This window comes from Olea europaea, chromosome 21, assembly GCF_002742605.1.
Source record: "Olea europaea var. sylvestris chromosome 21, O_europaea_v1, whole genome shotgun sequence".
NCBI lineage: Eukaryota > Viridiplantae > Streptophyta > Magnoliopsida > Lamiales > Oleaceae > Olea > Olea europaea.
In genome coordinates, this window is record NC_036257.1 from 3885752 (window position 1) to 3903861 (window position 18110).

Here is an 18110-nt window from a genome sequence, read left to right on the forward strand (position 1 = left end):
GATGGACCGTCAGGTCAAAGAAAAGAAATTAAATCCTACGGGATATGGGAATTCTTAAGAAATTCCTAAGAAATGTTGGTATGTTATGCTATTTTTATATTTATATCATGTGAAAAAGGATGTGCACGTATTCTTACTGAGTGTTTTCAAAATACTCACTCTTACAATATTTTCAGATAAGAACGGGTCATGAGGATGCGTGGAAGATTGACGGAGCGATGCTAATGTGGTCGTCAAGTAAAATTTCTAGAAAAGACAATCGTCAATTTATATAAAGAATATCTTTGTGTTAATATTTATGCACGATATTTATTATGTTGTTTAAACTCTTTTTCATTATTATTGTTATTTTTAAATAAAAATGAGCTCAAGGTGCTACCAAAACTTTTCTCTATCTAATTTAAGCGGAAATATATCAAAAATATTCGATTTCAAATTATTAAACAACATAATAAATATCATGCATAAATATTAACACAATGATATTCTTTATATAAATTGACGATTGTTTTTTCTAGAAATTTTACTTGACGACTACATTAGCATTGCTCTGTCAATTTTCCACGCGTCCTCACGACCCGTTCTTATCTGAAAATATTGTAAGAGTCAGTATTTTGAAAATACTCGTAAGAATACGTGCACATCCTTTTTCACATGATATAAATATAAAAATAGCATAACGTACCAACATTTCTTAGGAATTTCTTAAGAATCCCCATATCCCGTAGGATTTAATTTCTTTTCTTTGACCTGACGGTCTATTCCGAAGGATTTAACTTCTTCTCTTTGACCTAACGGTCTATCCTGAAAGATTTAACATAGCATTCGACCCGAAAGCCTTAAAATATCTCATGCCAAAATTTACATATATATCAAGGAATAAGAATTTACCACTTGCACCATGTATTCTTACCTCAATTTGATATCCAAGAATTTACTTGAAAATGACTTTGTGAAAAGATATAAATATTATACTTTGCTCAAAATTCTAAAATTATAAAGTGGCGTGATGTATGTGTAATATAAACTGTGGTGGAAGAAATCATTTTCATTCCACACACGTAACTTTCATAATGTAAAAAGTCATCTGAGGTTAATTGAAGATTAATGTAATTAAACCACCATGTCCAAGAGTTAATGTAAAATCAATTAAAGTGTGTTACTGTTACAAATTTGAAAGGACACGTTCTAATTAATTAAAGTTAATATCATGGTTAAGGAGATAATTAAGTCTAAATAAATCCAATTATACTAACATATTCATTCCCTTCATTATGACCACATGACCGTACATATTTGTAGGAGATAAAAATCATTTTATATTATACATTACGAAAATATTAAAAGATAACATATTTCGTTTTATTAGAATAACTCAGACATACTAGCTCAAAATTGTTGTTTCTTAATTCCAAATTATACTATTTAACAAGAGCTATAAAACGAATACAATATTGATATATTTCATCAACTTCTAAAAATACATAAATATTCAACCCATATAATTTTTTCTAAAAATGCACGTAAGCAAATAAGTTATTTGTACAAATAAGCTAGTCGAGTTTACCACTTCAAATTTGGAGTTTTAGTATAATGACAAATCTTCATTTGTTGAATGATAAGTTTAGGTCCATAATCCATATAGTAAAAAAAAAAAAAAATGCGGGGTGTTACATCCCTTTCCCCTTAAAATAATTTCGTCCTCGAAATTACCTTATTTAGCCGAATAACTCTGGATACTTGGATTTTATTTCTTCTTCTTTTTCCCAAGTAGCTTCTTCGACTCCATGATTTTTCCATCGAACTTTAACTAAAGCAATTTCTTTATTCCTTAATGCATGTGTTTTCCTTTCGAAAATCTCCAAAGGAGTCTCTTCATATGTTAGATCTTTCTGTACCTCCAATAAGTCATAGCTTATCACATGTTCGGGATCATGCACGTACTTTCTAAGCATCGACACGTGGAATACATTATGTACAGCTGATAGTCTAGGTGGCAATGCTAGATGGTACGCTACATTCCCAATTCTATCTAGAATTTCGAAAGGACCTATGAATTGAGGTCTCAACTTTCCCTTCTTGCCAAATCTAAGATCTCCTTTTATGGGTGCCACTTTTAGAAACACTTTCTCACCGACTTCAAATTCTACCGATTTTCTCTGTTGATTTGCATAGCTCTTCTGTCTATCTTGAGCAGACTTTATTCTATCCCTAATTTTATCAATTACTTGCACTGTCCTTGCAATAATCTCTGGACCCAAAATTCATTTTTCTCCGACTTCATCGCAATGAACTGGGGACCTTCATCTTCTACCATAGAGAGCTCTATATCGGATGGCGCCAAAGGAACTACAAGAATTAAAGATACAGTTGCAGGAGTTGTTGGATAAAGGTTTCATCCAACCAAGTACATGTCCTAGGGGTGCACCAATTTTATTTGTGAAGAAGAAGGATGGGTCAATGAGATTATGTATTGATTATAGGGAACTGAATCGATTGACAATTAAGAACAAATATCCTCTTCCTCGGATCGAAGATCTCTTTAATCAGTTGAAGGTGAAGGCAAATGGCATTTCAAAGACAGGATTTAGAACTCGCTATGGTCATTATGAGTTCACGGTAATGCCCTTTGGATTAACAAATGCCCCTGCAGTATTTATGGATTTAATGAATAAGGTATTCCACCAGTATTTAGATCAATTTGTCATTGTCTTCATTGATGACATTTTGGTGTATTCAAGGAATAAGGACCAACATGAAAAACAACTAAAAATAGTGTTGGAGACACTACGAAGGGAGAAGTTGTATGCCAAATTCAAGAAATGTGAATTTTGGCTTGATCGTATAGTTTTTCTTGGTCATGTGGTTGCAGCACAAGAAATTGAAGTGGACCCTAGTAAAGTTGAAGCGGTAACAAACTGGTCCCGACCAACAAATGTAGGTGAAGTTCGTAGTTTCTTGGGACTAGCCGGTTATTATCGGAGATTCATTGAGGGATTTTCCAAAATAGCCAGGCCAATGACCCAATTAACAAGAAAGGGTGTAAAATTTCAGTGGACTGAGAAATGTTAGGAGAGCTTCCAAGAACTGAAACAGAAACTGGTTACAGCTCCAGTTTTAGCTATACCAAAGGATTCAGATGGATTCGTTATATATAGTGATGCATCCAAACAAGGTTTGGGATGTGTACTGATGCTGTTTAGGAAGGTGGTCGCATATGCATCTAGACAATTAAAGCAACATGAGCAAAACTACCCTATGCATGATCTAGAGTTGGCAGCGGTAGTACACGCTCTAAAGATATGGCATCACTACGTTTACGGGGGAAAGTGTGAAATCTATACAGATCATAAGAGTTTGAAATACTTTTTCACTCAAAAGGATTTGAATATGAGACAGAGAAGGTGGCTAGAGTTAGTTAAGGATTATGATTGCACTATTTATTACCATCCGGGTAAAGCTAATGAAGTCGCAGATGCCCTTAGTAGGAAGACAGTAGGACAACTGGCAGCTTTACCCACAGATTAAGTACAATTGATAAAGGAGCTTGATAAATTGAAATTGAAAGTTGTCATTCCACCAACTCAAGTTACTGCAAAAATTTCAGCATTTAAGATACAACCTACCCTTCGGGAACGAATCAAGGATGCTCAAGACAATGATCCATTCTTGAGAAAAATCACGACGGAAGTTGGTACGACTAAGAGAAAAGGCTTTGTAATAGCGGATGACAATGCTTTGATGTTCGAGGAAAGATTATGTGTACCGAAGGATGAAGGGATAAGAAAAGAAATATTAGAGGAAGCTCACTATGCCCCGTATGCTGCACATCCCGGTGGTACTAAAATGTATCGAGACCTCCGCGATACCTTTTGGTGGCGAAATATGAAAAGGGGGATTGGTCTCTCTGTTGAAAAGTGTATTGTATGTCAGTAAGTTAAAGCAGAACATCAAAGGCCATCAGGACCATTAAATCCATTGGAAATTCCAGAGTGGAAATGGGAGAAAATAGCCATGGATTTTGTAGTAGGTTTTTTGAAGTCAATGGAAGGACACGATGCCATCTGGGTAATTGTAGATAGGTTGACAAAGTTTGCTCATTTCCTTCCAATAAGAATGAATTGTAGTATGGATCAATTTGCTCAATTATATGTTAAGGAAATTGTCAGGCTGCATGGAATTCCAACATCCATCGTCTCAGATCGAGACCCAAGATTTACTTCTAAATTTTGGAAGAGCATGCAGGGAGCTATGGGGACAACGTTAAATTTCAGCACTGCCTACCATCCTCAATCTGATGGACAGTCTGAAAGGACTATTCAAATCTTAGAAGACATGCTCCGAGCATGTGTCTTGGATTTGGGAGGTAGTTGGGAGTCACATCTATCATTAGTGGAGTTTGCATACAATAATAGCTTCCAAACTACTATTGGCATGGCTCCTTATGAAGCTCTCTATGGTAGAAGATGTAGATCCCTAGTTCATTCGGATGAAGTAGGAGAAAAATGAATTTTGGGTCCAGAGATTATTGCAAGGACAGTGCAAGTAATTAATAAAATTAGGGATAGAATAAAGTCTGCTCAAGATAGATAGAAGAGCTATGCAGATCAGCGGAGAAAATAGATAGAATTTGAAGTTGGTGAGAAAGTGTTTCTAAAAGTGGCACCCATAAAAGGAGTTCTTAGATTTGGCAAGAAGGGAAAGTTGAGACCTCGATTCATAGGTCCTTTTGAAATTCTAGATAGAATTGGGAATGTGGCGTACCGTCTAGCATTGCCACCTAGACTATCAGTAGTACATAATGTATTCCACGTGTCGATGCTTAGAAAGTATGTGCATGATTCTGAACATGTGATAAGTTATGACTCATTGGAGGTACAAAAACATCTAACATATGAAGAGACTCCTTTGGAGATTGTCGAAAGGAAAACACATGCATTAAGGAATAAAGAAATTGCTTTAGTTAAAGTTCGATGGAAAATACCTTTTGATGGCGGAATATGAAAAGGGAGATTAGTCTCTTTGTTGAGAAGTGTATTATATGTCAGCAAGTTAAAGCAAAACATCAAAAGCCATCAGGACCATTAAATCCATTGGAAATTCCAGAGTGGAAATGGGAGAAAATAGCCATGGATTTTGTAGTAGGTTTTTTGAAGTCAATGGAAGGACACGATGCCATCTGGGTAATTGTAGATAGGTTGACAAAGTTTGCTCATTTCCTTCCAATAAGAATGAATTGTAGTATGGATCAATTTGCTCAATTATATGTTAAGGAAATTGTCAGGCTGCATGGAATTCCAACATCCATCGTCTCAGATCGAGACCCAAGATTTACTTCTAAATTTTGGAAGAGCATGCAGGGAGCTATGGGGACAACGTTAAATTTCAGCACTGCCTACCATCCTCAATCTGATGGACAGTCTGAAAGGACTATTCAAATCTTAGAAGACATGCTCCGAGCATGTGTCTTGGATTTGGGAGGTAGTTGGGAGTCACATCTATCATTAGTGGAGTTTGCATACAATAATAGCTTCCAAACTACTATTGGCATGGCTCCTTATGAAGCTCTCTATGGTAGAAGATGTAGATCCCTAGTTCATTCGGATGAAGTAGGAGAAAAATGAATTTTGGGTCCAGAGATTATTGCAAGGACAGTGCAAGTAATTAATAAAATTAGGGATAGAATAAAGTCTGCTCAAGATAGATAGAAGAGCTATGCAGATCAGCGGAGAAAATAGATAGAATTTGAAGTTGGTGAGAAAGTGTTTCTAAAAGTGGCACCCATAAAAGGAGTTCTTAGATTTGGCAAGAAGGGAAAGTTGAGACCTCGATTCATAGGTCCTTTTGAAATTCTAGATAGAATTGGGAATGTGGCGTACCGTCTAGCATTGCCACCTAGACTATCAGTAGTACATAATGTATTCCACGTGTCGATGCTTAGAAAGTATGTGCATGATTCTGAACATGTGATAAGTTATGACTCATTGGAGGTACAAAAACATCTAACATATGAAGAGACTCCTTTGGAGATTGTCGAAAGGAAAACACATGCATTAAGGAATAAAGAAATTGCTTTAGTTAAAGTTCAATGGAAAAATCATGGAGTCGAAGGGGCTACTTGGGAAAAAGAAGAAGAAATAAAAGCCAAGTATCTAGAGTTATTCGGCTAAATAAGGTAATTTCGAGGACGAAATTATTTTAAGGGGGTAAGGATGTAACACTCCGAAATTTAAATTTTTTTTCCACGTGGACTGGTAATTTAGCAAATAAAATAATCCATGTCCAACACTGTCGTCACACTGAAGTCGAAAAGTTGAAGTGATAAACACGTCCCACTTATTTGCATAAATGGTTTATTTTGCAAACGTATATTTTTAATTTATCGTAACTTATTTGGATCGAATATTTAAGTATTTTAAAAGTTATTAAAAATATATCGATATTATACTCATTGTAGCTCGTGTTAAATAACATAAATTGGCTCAAGAAGAAATAATTTTCGACTAGTCATATTCGAGTTATCTTGATATGAAGAAAAATATTCTAAATTCTATATTATTTATTATATATATATATATATATATATATATAATATAATATAATATAATATTCTAGAAGTTGAAAGTTGCAACGTAAATGAATTGGAAGTTAATATAATTAAATTAATTAAACCTCATTAACCCATTAACTTATAATAAATTAATTAAATTCCCTCATAATTTCATGCTTTAACTTAAAGGGAGTTACGGTTGATTGAGTTGCCGTCTATCATAATATATATAGGCGAGACTTTGTTACTTTGAGAATACACGTTCATATACTATTGAAGGAATTTTACATTCTATATCATTCTCCAACTAATTTTTTCATACTATTTTTTTTTGGGTAAGAATACATGGTGCAAGTGGTAAATTCTTATTCTTGATATTTATGTAAATTTGGCATGAAATACTACAAGGCCTTCGGGTCAAATTATATGTTAAATCCTTCGGGATGGACCGTCAGATAAAAAAAAAGAAGTTAAATCCTACGGGATGGACCTTTGGGTCAATATAATTAAATCTTACGGGATATGGGGATTCTTAAGAAATTCCTTGAGCTATTGGAATCGCGACCAGTTTGCTCTAAATTTAAGACATGTCGGTATGTTATGTCATATTACATTAATATCATGTTATAAGAATATGCACGTATTTTTACTGAGTATTTTCAAAATACTCACTCTTACAATACTTTTCAGATTAGATCGGGTCGTGTGGACGCGTAGAAGATTGATCGAGCGATGCTTACGTGGTCATCACGTAAATTTCCTAGAAAAGAATAATTTGTCCATTTTTATTTGAAGAATAACTTTACATAAATTTTTATGTATGTTATTTAATATGTTTTACGGTTCGAGCATTTGACATGTTATGTTAAATTTTAAATTAATAATTTCAAATCAAGTATTTTCGATATATTTCCGCTTAAATTAGATAGAGATAAGTTTTGGTAGCACCTCGAGCTTATTTTAATTTTAAAAAAATATAATAATATGAAAAAGAGTTCGGGATGTTATTGAATGGTATTAGAGCCCGAGTTTAGCCAATTCTGTAGACTCGTCATTTATTTTAGAAAAAAATGGTATATATATTCTTAATCATGTTATGTGATTTACGTGTATAAAATTTTCCTTTTGAATGATAATTTAATTTATTTTGACAGCTTAATGGTCTGAAAAAAAAAATCTCATTATTTTACTTTATTTTTAGTATCTTGGAAATTGGTGATTCGTAGATTCTTATGTTATAGATTCTATACTGTCCATTTAAATATTTGAACGTAATTCTGTTCATGAAATGATTTGATAAAATACTTGCTGAATACCTCAGTTGCCAACTTAAAATAGTTAATATGACAGCCATCACGTTTAAATGAAATATACTTACAATATGGCGGGCCATCGAAAGACTTTTATATTGAGTAAATTCTTGCAAAAAAAAAAAAAAATGAAATGATGGTATGAGCATGACCACCATTGAACTTTGTTACATGCATGGGTTACTGTTTCATAATTTTAAAGAAAATGATTATTAATATTTTGTTAGTTACCTGCCAATAAGTGTCTAGTTGCTATTTTATTTTGTTTTATACATTATGAGATTTTATTAAACAAGTGTTAAAATAAGACCCATGGCATTTAACGCTCGTCAATCTACTACCGTCCGACGGACTCAGGGTATGGAGAAAATAATAAGTTTCATTTTATTTTCAAGCATGACTTTATGTATAATTTAAGCTTGAATTCTATGAAATGATTATAAATGAATGTCTAGAAAGAAATATGTTATGCATGCTATTAAATCCTAGTTGTTTAATTACATTAATCCTCAATTAATGATCAGGTGGCTTTTCAATTTGTAACCGTAATCATAAACGTCCACTTATGGTGGTTTAACTCCATTATTATTCCATTAACGTGAAATGCCTTTTGATGTTACGTAAGTTACGTGTGTGGAATATATAAATAGGTGTATTTGAGATGAAAATTATATTCTACAACAATATTATATTGTACACCCCACACCACTAATATTTTTAGAATTTAATAAGGTATAATATATATATCTTTTCACAAAGTCAATTTCAAGTAAATTCTTGGATATCAAATTGGGGTAAGAATGCATGGTGCAAGTGATAAATTCTTATTCCTTGATATGTACGTAAATTCTGGCATGAGATACTATGAGGCCTTCGGGTCGAATGCTATGTTAAATCCTCCGAGATGGACCGTCAGGTCAAAGAAAAGAAATTAAATCCTACGGGATATGGGAATTCTTAAGAAATCCCTTGAGCTATTGGAATCGCGACCAGTTTGCTCTAAATTTAAGACATGTCGGTATGTTATGTCATATTATATAAATATCATGTTATAAGAATATGCACATATTTTTACTGAGTATTTTCGAAATACTCACTCTTACAATACTTTTCAGATTAGATCGGGTCGTGTGGACGCGTGGAAGATTGATCGAGCGATGCTTATGTGGTCATCACGTAAATTTCCTAGAAAAGAATAATTTGTCCATTTTTATTTGAAGAATAACTTTACGCAAATTTTTATGTATGTTATTTAATATGTTTTACGATTCGAGCATTTGACATGTTATGTTAAACTTTAAATTAATAATTTCAAATCAAGTATTTTCGATATATTTCCGCTTAAATTAGATAGACAAAAATTTTGGTAGCACCTCGAGCTTATTTTAATTTAAAAATAATATAATAATATAGAAAAAAGAGTTCAGGGCGTTACAGAATGGTATCAGAGCTCGATTTTAGCCGATTCTGTAGACTTGCCATTTATTTTAGAAAAAAATGGTATATATATTCTTAATCATGTTATGTGATTTACCTGTATAAAATTTTCCTTTTGAATGATAATTTAATTTATTTTGACGACTTAATGGTCTGAAAAAAAAAATCTCATTATTTTACTTTATTTTTAGTATCTTGGAAATTGGTGATTCGTAGATTCTTATGTTATAGATTCTATACTGTCCATTTAAATATTTGAACGTATTTTTGTTCATGAAATGATTGGATAAAATACTTGCTGAATACCTCAGTTGCCAACTTAAAATAGTTAATATGATAGCCATCACGTTTAAATGAAATATACTTACAATATGGCAGGCCATCGAAAGACTTTTATATTGAGTAAATTCTTGCAAAAATAAAATAAAATGAAATGATGGTATGAGCATGACCACCGTTGAACTTTGTTACATGCATGGGTTACTGTTTCATAATTTTAAAGAAAATGATTATTAATATTTTGTTAGTTACCTGCCAATAAGTGTCTAGTTGCTATTTTATTTTGTTTTATACATTATGAGATTTTATTAAATGAGTGTTAAAATAAGACCCATGGCATTTAACGCTCGTCAATCTACTACTGTCCGACGGACTCAGGGTATGGGAAAATATTAAGTTTCATTTTATTTTCAAGCATGACTTTATGTATCATTTAAGCTTGAATTCTATGAAATGATTATAAATGAACGTCTAGAAAGAAATATGTTATGCATGCTATTATACATGAAGGTATATTGATAAAAAAAAAAATTCTATTAAAATCACAAGAGCATAACATGTACTTTGATATCACTACAAAAATAAATATAATTGGAACCTTGTGTTACAGACAATGGTTAGAATTTATCAGACCACTAGAAAGGCCACGGCTTATAGAGCAGCGTTGAACCGTAGGTCCATCATTCAGTCTTATGAGAATTTCGTGACTGACCCGACTCGTCCACTTGTCGAACACGTGCAAGACATCTATGAAAAATGTATGGCAGCTGTGGAGGCAGGACTAGAGATCACACGCATATTGAGGCTGTGAATAATCTCGTACACTGACTTCCACTTCAATGGGGAGACATGGGAGTTATGGTTAGGAATGAAATGTTGGAAGGTAACCCCCCAAAGCATCCAAACACGATTGAGTTTGATGTATATTGTCAGACCCTTCTAGATAGGTGGAGTGAAAGTTTAGAATGCCAACTGGAGGTAGGGAACGAGCTCGATGATGAGCCAGAGCCAGACCTCGAGCCAGAACCTAAAATTGAGTCGAACCCAGAGGAAGATCCCGAATGGGAACATGAGGATGACTTTGGGCTGGAGTTAGAGAACGATCATGAGCATGAACCTGAGCCACTGGTTGAGATAGACGTAGAGTCCGGGCCTGAAGCAGAAGACTCCTCTGAAGATGAAGCTCCGTTAAAGTAGATTCGCAGAATTTATAGGGATTAGAAATTTAGATTCCATTTCTTCAGTACTGTGATATCTTTTCCTTTATGTTATTGGAAATAAAAAATAATAATAATAATTTCCTTTGAGCTACTGTGTTGTCCAATATTCTTAAGATAAAATTTATTTTGTTAATTTAAAGGAAATGGCAGGACAACAAGATCAAACAACTATGTTTAGGGATCTGATGAGGGTAGTACATGACCTTGGTAGGGATCAAGCACCCGCACCAGCTCCTCAGAATGGACCAGCAAATGCTAACAACACAAGTTCAATTGTGGAGCAGTTTCGCCGTTTTAAACATCCTTCTTTTGATGGCAAGGCAGACCCTTTGGCAGTCGAGGAGTGGTTAAGAGGGCTAGAATGAATCTACAAACACATGGCATGCACTGATGCACAAAAGGTATCATGTGCCGAGTTTATGCTGGGCGGAGCAGCAGGCCACTGGTGGGAGTCTGCTTCGTGCATTAGAACGGAAGCGCAACAATGTGCTATGACTTGAGCACTGTTCAAGGAAGAGGTAATGACAAAATACTTTCTCCAATCACTGAGGGATCGGAGAGAGGCAGAGTTTCTACAACTGAAACAAGGAAATATGTCGCTTGATGAGTATGAAAGGAAGTTTGAACAACTTTCTAGGTATGCTACACATCTTGTCGATACCGAGCCAAAGAAGGCTAGGAGGTTCGAATTAGGCCTGCGTCTAGAGATTGGAGGAATCATGGCATCTCACCATACGACCATATATAGTGAAGTGCTTCAACGAGTGTAGTCAATTTCTGATCGTCTAGAAATGGATCGGATGACTGAGAAGAATAATGAGTCATATGGGAAACGAAAGTGGAATGGATCGAATAAAGGGAAGGGATTTGAACAATTTAAGAAGTCCAATATAGGATTAGGATCAAGGTCAAGTAAACCAAATAAAGTTACTCCACGATGCCCAAAGTGCAACAAAGCCCATGGAGGGGAGTGCTGGTTTGGGAAAAATGTGTGCTATCGATGTGGCCAAGAAGGTCATTTTGCTCCGAATTGCAAGGCATACCCACCTAAGAAGGATAATGAACAGGGAAGGAAAGTGAAAGCCAAAGTCTTTGCTTTAACCCGGGAAGAAGCAACCGAGGATCCAAATGTAATGGCAGGTATTTTATCAATATCTGAACTACCTGCATATGTTCTTATAGACTCCGGAGCTACTCATTCATTTATCTCCACCGCATTTATTGCTAAAGCATGTACTGCATGTGAAAAATCTGATAGTGTTCTAGAAATTTCTATTCCATCTGGTAGAATTTTGAATACCAATCAGATCGTTAGGGTGGTAAAATTAGTAATGGAAGGAAAAGAATTTGTAGCTGATCTACACCTCCTAGACATGAAAGCTTTGACGTTATTCTAGGAATGGACTGGTTGGGAAGCAATCACGCAACCATTCGATGTTTTGAAAAGGAATTAGTTTTTCAGAGGCCTGGGGAGGATGAATTTCTATTTTTCGTGGTACAAGTCTTTACCGCGACTCGTGTCGGCCATGAAAGCGAAAAAGATGTTAAAGAAAAGATCTTGTCAAGGATTTCTAGTGAGTATACATGGAACTCAACAATCGGAGCTTACGATTTGTAATGTGCCGATTGTACAAGATTTCATTGATGTATTTCCTGATGACTTACCTGGCGCGCCACAAGATAGGCAATTGGAGTTTACAATTGACCTCGTACCTGGTACAACTCCAGTGTCTAGAGCTCCATATCGGATGGCGCCAAAGGAACTCCAAGAATTAAAGATACAGTTGCAGGAGTTGTTGGATAAAGGTTTCATCCAACCAAGTACATCTCCTTGGGGCGCACCGATTTTGTTTGTGAAGAAGAAGGATGGGTCAATGAGATTATGTATTGATTAAAGGGAACTGAACCGATTAAAAGTCAAGAACAAATATCCTCTTCCTCGGATCGAAGATCTCTTTAATCAGTTGAAGGGTGAAACAATATTTTCCAAAATTGATTTGAGGTCGGGCTATCATCAGTTGAAGGTGAAGGCAAATGACATTCCAAAGACAGCATTTAGAACTTGCTATGGCCATTATGAGTTCACGATAATGCCCTTTGGATTAACAAGTGCCCCTGCAGTATTTATGGATTTAATGCATAGGGTATTCCACCAGTATTTAAATCAATTTATCATTGTCTTCATTGATGACATTTTGGTGTATTCAAGGAATAAGGACCAACATGAAGAACAACTCAAAATAGTGTTGGAGACACAACGAAGGGAGAAGTTGTATGCCAAATTCAAGAAATGTGAATTTTGGCTTGATCGTATAGTTTTTCTTGGTCATGTGGTTACAGCACAAGGAATTGAAGTGGACCCTAGTAAAGTTGAAGCGGTAACAAACTGGTCCCGACCAACAAATGTAGACGAAGTTCATAGTTTCTTAGGACTAGCCGGTTATTATCGGAGATTCATTGAGGGATTCTCCAAAATAGTCGGGCCAGTGACCCAATTAACAAGAAAGGGTGTAAAATTTCAGTGGACTGAGAAATGTGAGGAGAGCTTCCAAGAACTGAAATAGAAACTGGTTACAGCTCCAGTTTTAGCTATACCAGAGGGTTCAGATGGATTCGTTATATATAGTGATGCATCCAAACAAGGTTTGGGATGTGTACTGATGCAGTTTGGGAAGGTAATCCAATATGCCTCTAGCCAATTAAAGCAACAAGAGCAAAACTACCCTACACATGATCTAGAGTTGGCGGCAGTAGTACACGCTCTAAAGATATGGCGTCACTACCTTTACGGGGGAAAGTACGAAATCTATATTGATCATAAAAGTTTGAAATACTTTTTCACTCAAAAGGATTTGAATATGAGACAGAGAAGGTGGCTAGAGTTAGTTAAGGATTATGATTGCACTATTTATTACCATCCGGGTAAAGCTAATGTAGTCGCAGATGCCCTTAGTAGGAAGACAGTAGGACAACTAGCTGCTTTACCCACAAATCAAGTACAGTTGATAAAGGAGTTTGATAAATTGAAATTGAAAGTTGTCATTCCACCAACTCAAGTTACTGCAAAAATTTCAGCATTTAAGATACAACCTACCCTTCGGGAACGAATCAAGGATGCTCAAGACAATGATCCATTCTTGAGAAAAATCACGACGGAAGTTGGTACGACTAAGAGAAAAGGTTTTGTAATAGCGAAGGACAATGCTTTGATGTTCGAGGAAAGATTATGTGTACCGAAGGATGAAGGGATAAGAAAAGAAATATTAGAGGAAGCTCACTATGCCCTATATGCTGCACATCCCGGTGGTACTAAAATGTATCGAGACCTCCGCGATACCTTTTGGTGGCGGAATATGAAAAGGGGGATTGGTCTCTTTGTTGAAAAGTGTATTGTATGTCAGCAAGTTAAAGCAGAACACCAAAGGCCATTAGGATCATTAAATCCATTGGAAATTCCAGAGTGGAAATGGGAGCAAATAGCCATAGATTTTGTAGTAGGTTTTCCGAAGTCAATGAAAGGACACGATGCCATCTGGGTAATTGTAGACATGTTGACAAAGTCTGCTCATTTCCTTCCAATAGGAATGAACTATAGTATGGATCAATTTGCTCAATTATATGTTAAGGAAATTGTCAGGCTGCATGGAATTCCAACATCCATCGTCTCAGATCGAGACCCAAGATTTACTTCTAAATTTTGAAAGAGCATGTAGGGAGCTATGGGGACAAAGTTAAATTTCAGCACTGCCTACCATCCTCAATCTAGTGGACAGTTTGAAAGGACTATTCAAATCTTAGAAGACATGCTCCGAGCATGTGTCTTGGATTTGGGAGGTAGTTGGGAGTCACATCTATCATTAGTGGAATTTGCATACAATAATAGCTTCCAAACTACTATTGGCATGGCTCCTTATGAAGCTCTCTATGGTAGAAGATGTAGGTCCCAGTTCATTGGGATGAAGTTGGAGAAAAACGAATTTTGGGTCTAGAGATTATTGTAAGGACAGTGCAAGTAATTGATAAAATTAGGGACACAATAAAGTCTGCTCAAGATAGACAGAAGAGCTATGCAAATCAGCAGAGAAAATCGATAGAATTTGAAGTCGGTGAGAAAGTGTTTCTAAAAGTGGCACCCATAAAAGGAGTTCTTTGATTTGGCAAGAAGCGAAAGTTGAGACCTCGATTCATAGGTCCTTTCGAAATTCTAGATAGAATTGAGAATGAAGCGTACCGTCTAGCATTGCCACCTAGACTATCAGCTGTACATAATGTATTCCACCTGTCGATGCTTAGAAAGTATGTGCATAATCCCGAAATGTGATAAGCTATGACTCATTGGAGGTACAGAAAGATCTAACATATGAAGAGACTCCTTTGGAGATTGTCGAAAGGAAAACACATGCATGAAGGAATAAAGAAATTGCATTAGTTAAAGTTCAATGGAAAAATCATGGAGTCGAAGAGGCTACTTGGGAAAAAGAAGAAGAAATAAAAGCCAAGTATCCAAAGTTATTCGGCTAAATAGGGTAATTTCGAGGACGATATTATTTTAAGGGGAAAGGAATGTAACACCCCGCATTTTTTTTACTATATGGATTATGGACCTAAAGTTATCATTCAACAAATGAAGATTTGTCGTTATATTAAAAGTCCAAAGTTGAAGTGGTAGACTCGACTCGCGTATTCGTATAAATAATTTATTTGCTTACGAGTTACGAGCACTTTTAGAAAATTATTTGAATAGAATATTTAAGTATTTTTAACGTTGATGAAAATATACTGATATTATACTCGTTTTGTAGCTCGTGTTAAACAGTATAGTTTGAGCTTAAGAAAAAGTAATTTCGAGCTAGTTATGCCTGAGTTATTCTAATAGAAAGAAAATTATCATTCTCAAATATTATATTAATACATATATAATATAAAATAATAATCAAATGAATAGTTTCATTGTATGGTTACGTAATGTCATCCACTTTGATTGATTTAGAAATTTATAATACATTCCATAACCATGACATTAACTCTAATTAAACGTGGAGGTGTCCTTTCAAATTTATAATCGTAACCATCACGTTTACTTTAATTGATTTTCAATTAAATCCTAGTTGTTTAATTACATTAATCCTCAATTAATGATCAGGTGGCTTTTCAATTTGTAACCGTAATCATAAACGTCCACTTATGGTGGTTTAACTCCATTATTCTTCCATTAACGTGAAATGCCTTTTGATGTTACGTAAGTTACGTGTGTGGAATATATAAATAGGTGTATTTGAGATGAAAATTATATTCTACAACAATAGTATATTGTACACTCCACACCACTAATATTTTTAGAATTTAATAGAGTATAATATTTATATCTTTTCACAAAGTCAGTTTCAAGTAAATTCTTGGATATCAAATTGGGGTAAGAATGCATGGTGCAAGTGGTAAATTCTTATTCCTTGATATATATGTAAATTTTGGCATGAGATACTTTAAGGCCTTTGGGTCGAATGCTATGTTAAATCCTTCGGGATAGACCGTTAGGTCAAAGAGAAGAAGTTAAATCCTTTGGGATAGACCGTCAGGTTAAAGAAAAGAAATTAGATACTACGGGATAGGGGATTCTTAAGAAATTCCTAAGAAATGTTGGTATGTTATGCTATTTTTATCTTTATATCATGTGAGAAAGGATTTGCACGTATTCTTACTGAATGTTTTCAAAATACTTACTCTTACAATATTTTCAGATAAGAACGGGTCGTGAGGACGCGTGGAAGATTGACGGAGAGATGCTAATGTGGTCGTCAAGTAAAATTTCTAGAAAAGACAATCGTCAATTTATATAAAGAATATCTTTGTGTTAATATTTATGCACGATATTTATTATGTTGTTTAATAATTTGAAATCGAATATTTTCGATATATTTCCGCTTAAATTAGATAGAGAAAAGTTTTGGTAGCACCTTGAGCTCATTTTTATTTAAAAATAACAATAATAATGAAAAAGAGTTCGGGGCGTTACAGAATGGTATCAGAGCACGAGTTTAGCCGATTCTGTAGACTTTTCATTTATTTAGAAAAAATAGTATATATATTTTTTAATCTTGTTATGTGATTTATATGTATAATTTTTTTCCTTAGAATGATAATTTATTTTATTTTGAAGACATAGTGGTCCGTGTGTTAAAGAAACGATGCTGCCATTTTATTTTTTTAAAACCAATAGTTAGTAAATTTTCGAAAAAGACGAGGAAAACTTTTGTTGATTTTTTTCTTCGTCAACGAAGCCAAGGGTTTCTACAGTTGGATTCTGAATAATTTTCCTTTCCTTGCTTAATATTTTGGCTATTGGTTTGGTCAATTGGTCTAGAGTTTTTATGCTATTCTGCCCTCGATATAAAATTCGATAATAAGACCAACGAAGATAAAAGATTCTGCAGCATTATTGAACAATTTACCAAATTTACATGCACTAATTAATTAATGGTTTGTGTTTAACCAATGCGGCAGTGATTTATATGTTAAAGTCATCATTCATTCAATTTCTATCCTGTCATTTGCGTTTATCATTAGTAAAGTATGCCTAGATCCATGGAAGCATGCCTCTGTTGCCAACTTAAAGTAGTTAATATGACAGCCATTCACGTTTAAATGAAGTAAACTGACAATATGCCAGGACATCAAAAGACTTTTATATTGAGCAAATTCTTGCTAAAAAAATATGATGGTATTAGCATGAACACCGTTGCACTTTGTTACAAGCATGGATTACGGTTTCATAGTTTTAAAGGAAATGATTATTAATATTTTATTAGTTACCTGCCAATAAGTGTCTACTTGCTATTTTATTTTATTTTATACATCATGAGACTTTTATTAAACAAGTATTGAAGTAAGATCCAGACCCATGGATTAGCGCTCGTCAATCTACTACCGTCCGATGAACCCAAGGTATGAACGAAATGTTATGTTTAAGCTTAATTTCAAGCATGATTTATTAATCATTTAAGCTTGATACGATGAAATGCTTATAATGTTAGAAAGAAATGTATTACGCAAGTTATTATTTTTGTACATAAAGATACGATGGTTAGTCATTTTATTTAAAATTACAAGAGCAGAATGCATAAGTTGATTTATAAAGATAGAGCATAATTGAATGTTTATGTGATATACATGGATAGAACTTATCAAGTCACTAGAAAGAAGAGAAATAGAAGTCACGTATCGAGAGCTTTTCGATTAAATAAGATAATTTCGAGGACGAAATTAATTTAAGGGAGAAGGGATGTAACACGCCGCATTTTTTTACTATGTGAACCT

At 34.6% G+C, this 18110-nt stretch overlaps 2 protein-coding genes across 2 annotated transcripts; both read left to right on the forward strand.

Annotated features, from left to right (window-relative positions):
- Positions 1–4505: 4505 nt before the first annotated feature.
- LOC111370015 lies at positions 4506–5004 on the forward strand. Its single transcript, XM_022991729.1, has 2 exons — positions 4506–4545; positions 4661–5004. Exons 1-2 carry the CDS (start codon positions 4506–4508, stop codon positions 5002–5004), a joined length of 384 nt encoding a protein of 127 aa, XP_022847497.1.
- On the forward strand, positions 5001–10387 carry LOC111370016. Its single transcript, XM_022991730.1, has 5 exons — positions 5001–5583; positions 5776–6148; positions 7241–7301; positions 10015–10086; positions 10187–10387. The coding sequence occupies exons 1-5, from the start codon at positions 5001–5003 to the stop codon at positions 10385–10387; spliced, it is 1290 nt and encodes a 429-aa protein (XP_022847498.1).
- The last annotated feature ends 7723 nt before the right edge of the window (positions 10388–18110 follow it).

Coding starts and splice junctions, on each gene's coding strand:
- LOC111370015 (XM_022991729.1), top strand. CDS start 4,506: ATGAATTTTGGGTCCAGAGATTATTGCAAGGACAGTGCAA. Junction 4,546..4,660: donor TTATTGCAAGGACAGTGCAA/GTAATTAATAAA, acceptor TGTTTCTAAAAG/TGGCACCCATAAAAGGAGTT.
- LOC111370016 (XM_022991730.1), top strand. CDS start 5,001: ATGAAAAGGGAGATTAGTCTCTTTGTTGAGAAGTGTATTATATGTCAG. Junction 5,584..5,775: donor AGCTCTCTATGGTAGAAGAT/GTAGATCCCTAG, acceptor TGTTTCTAAAAG/TGGCACCCATAAAAGGAGTT. Junction 10,087..10,186: donor GCATGCTATTATACATGAAG/GTATATTGATAA, acceptor CTTGTGTTACAG/ACAATGGTTAGAATTTATCA.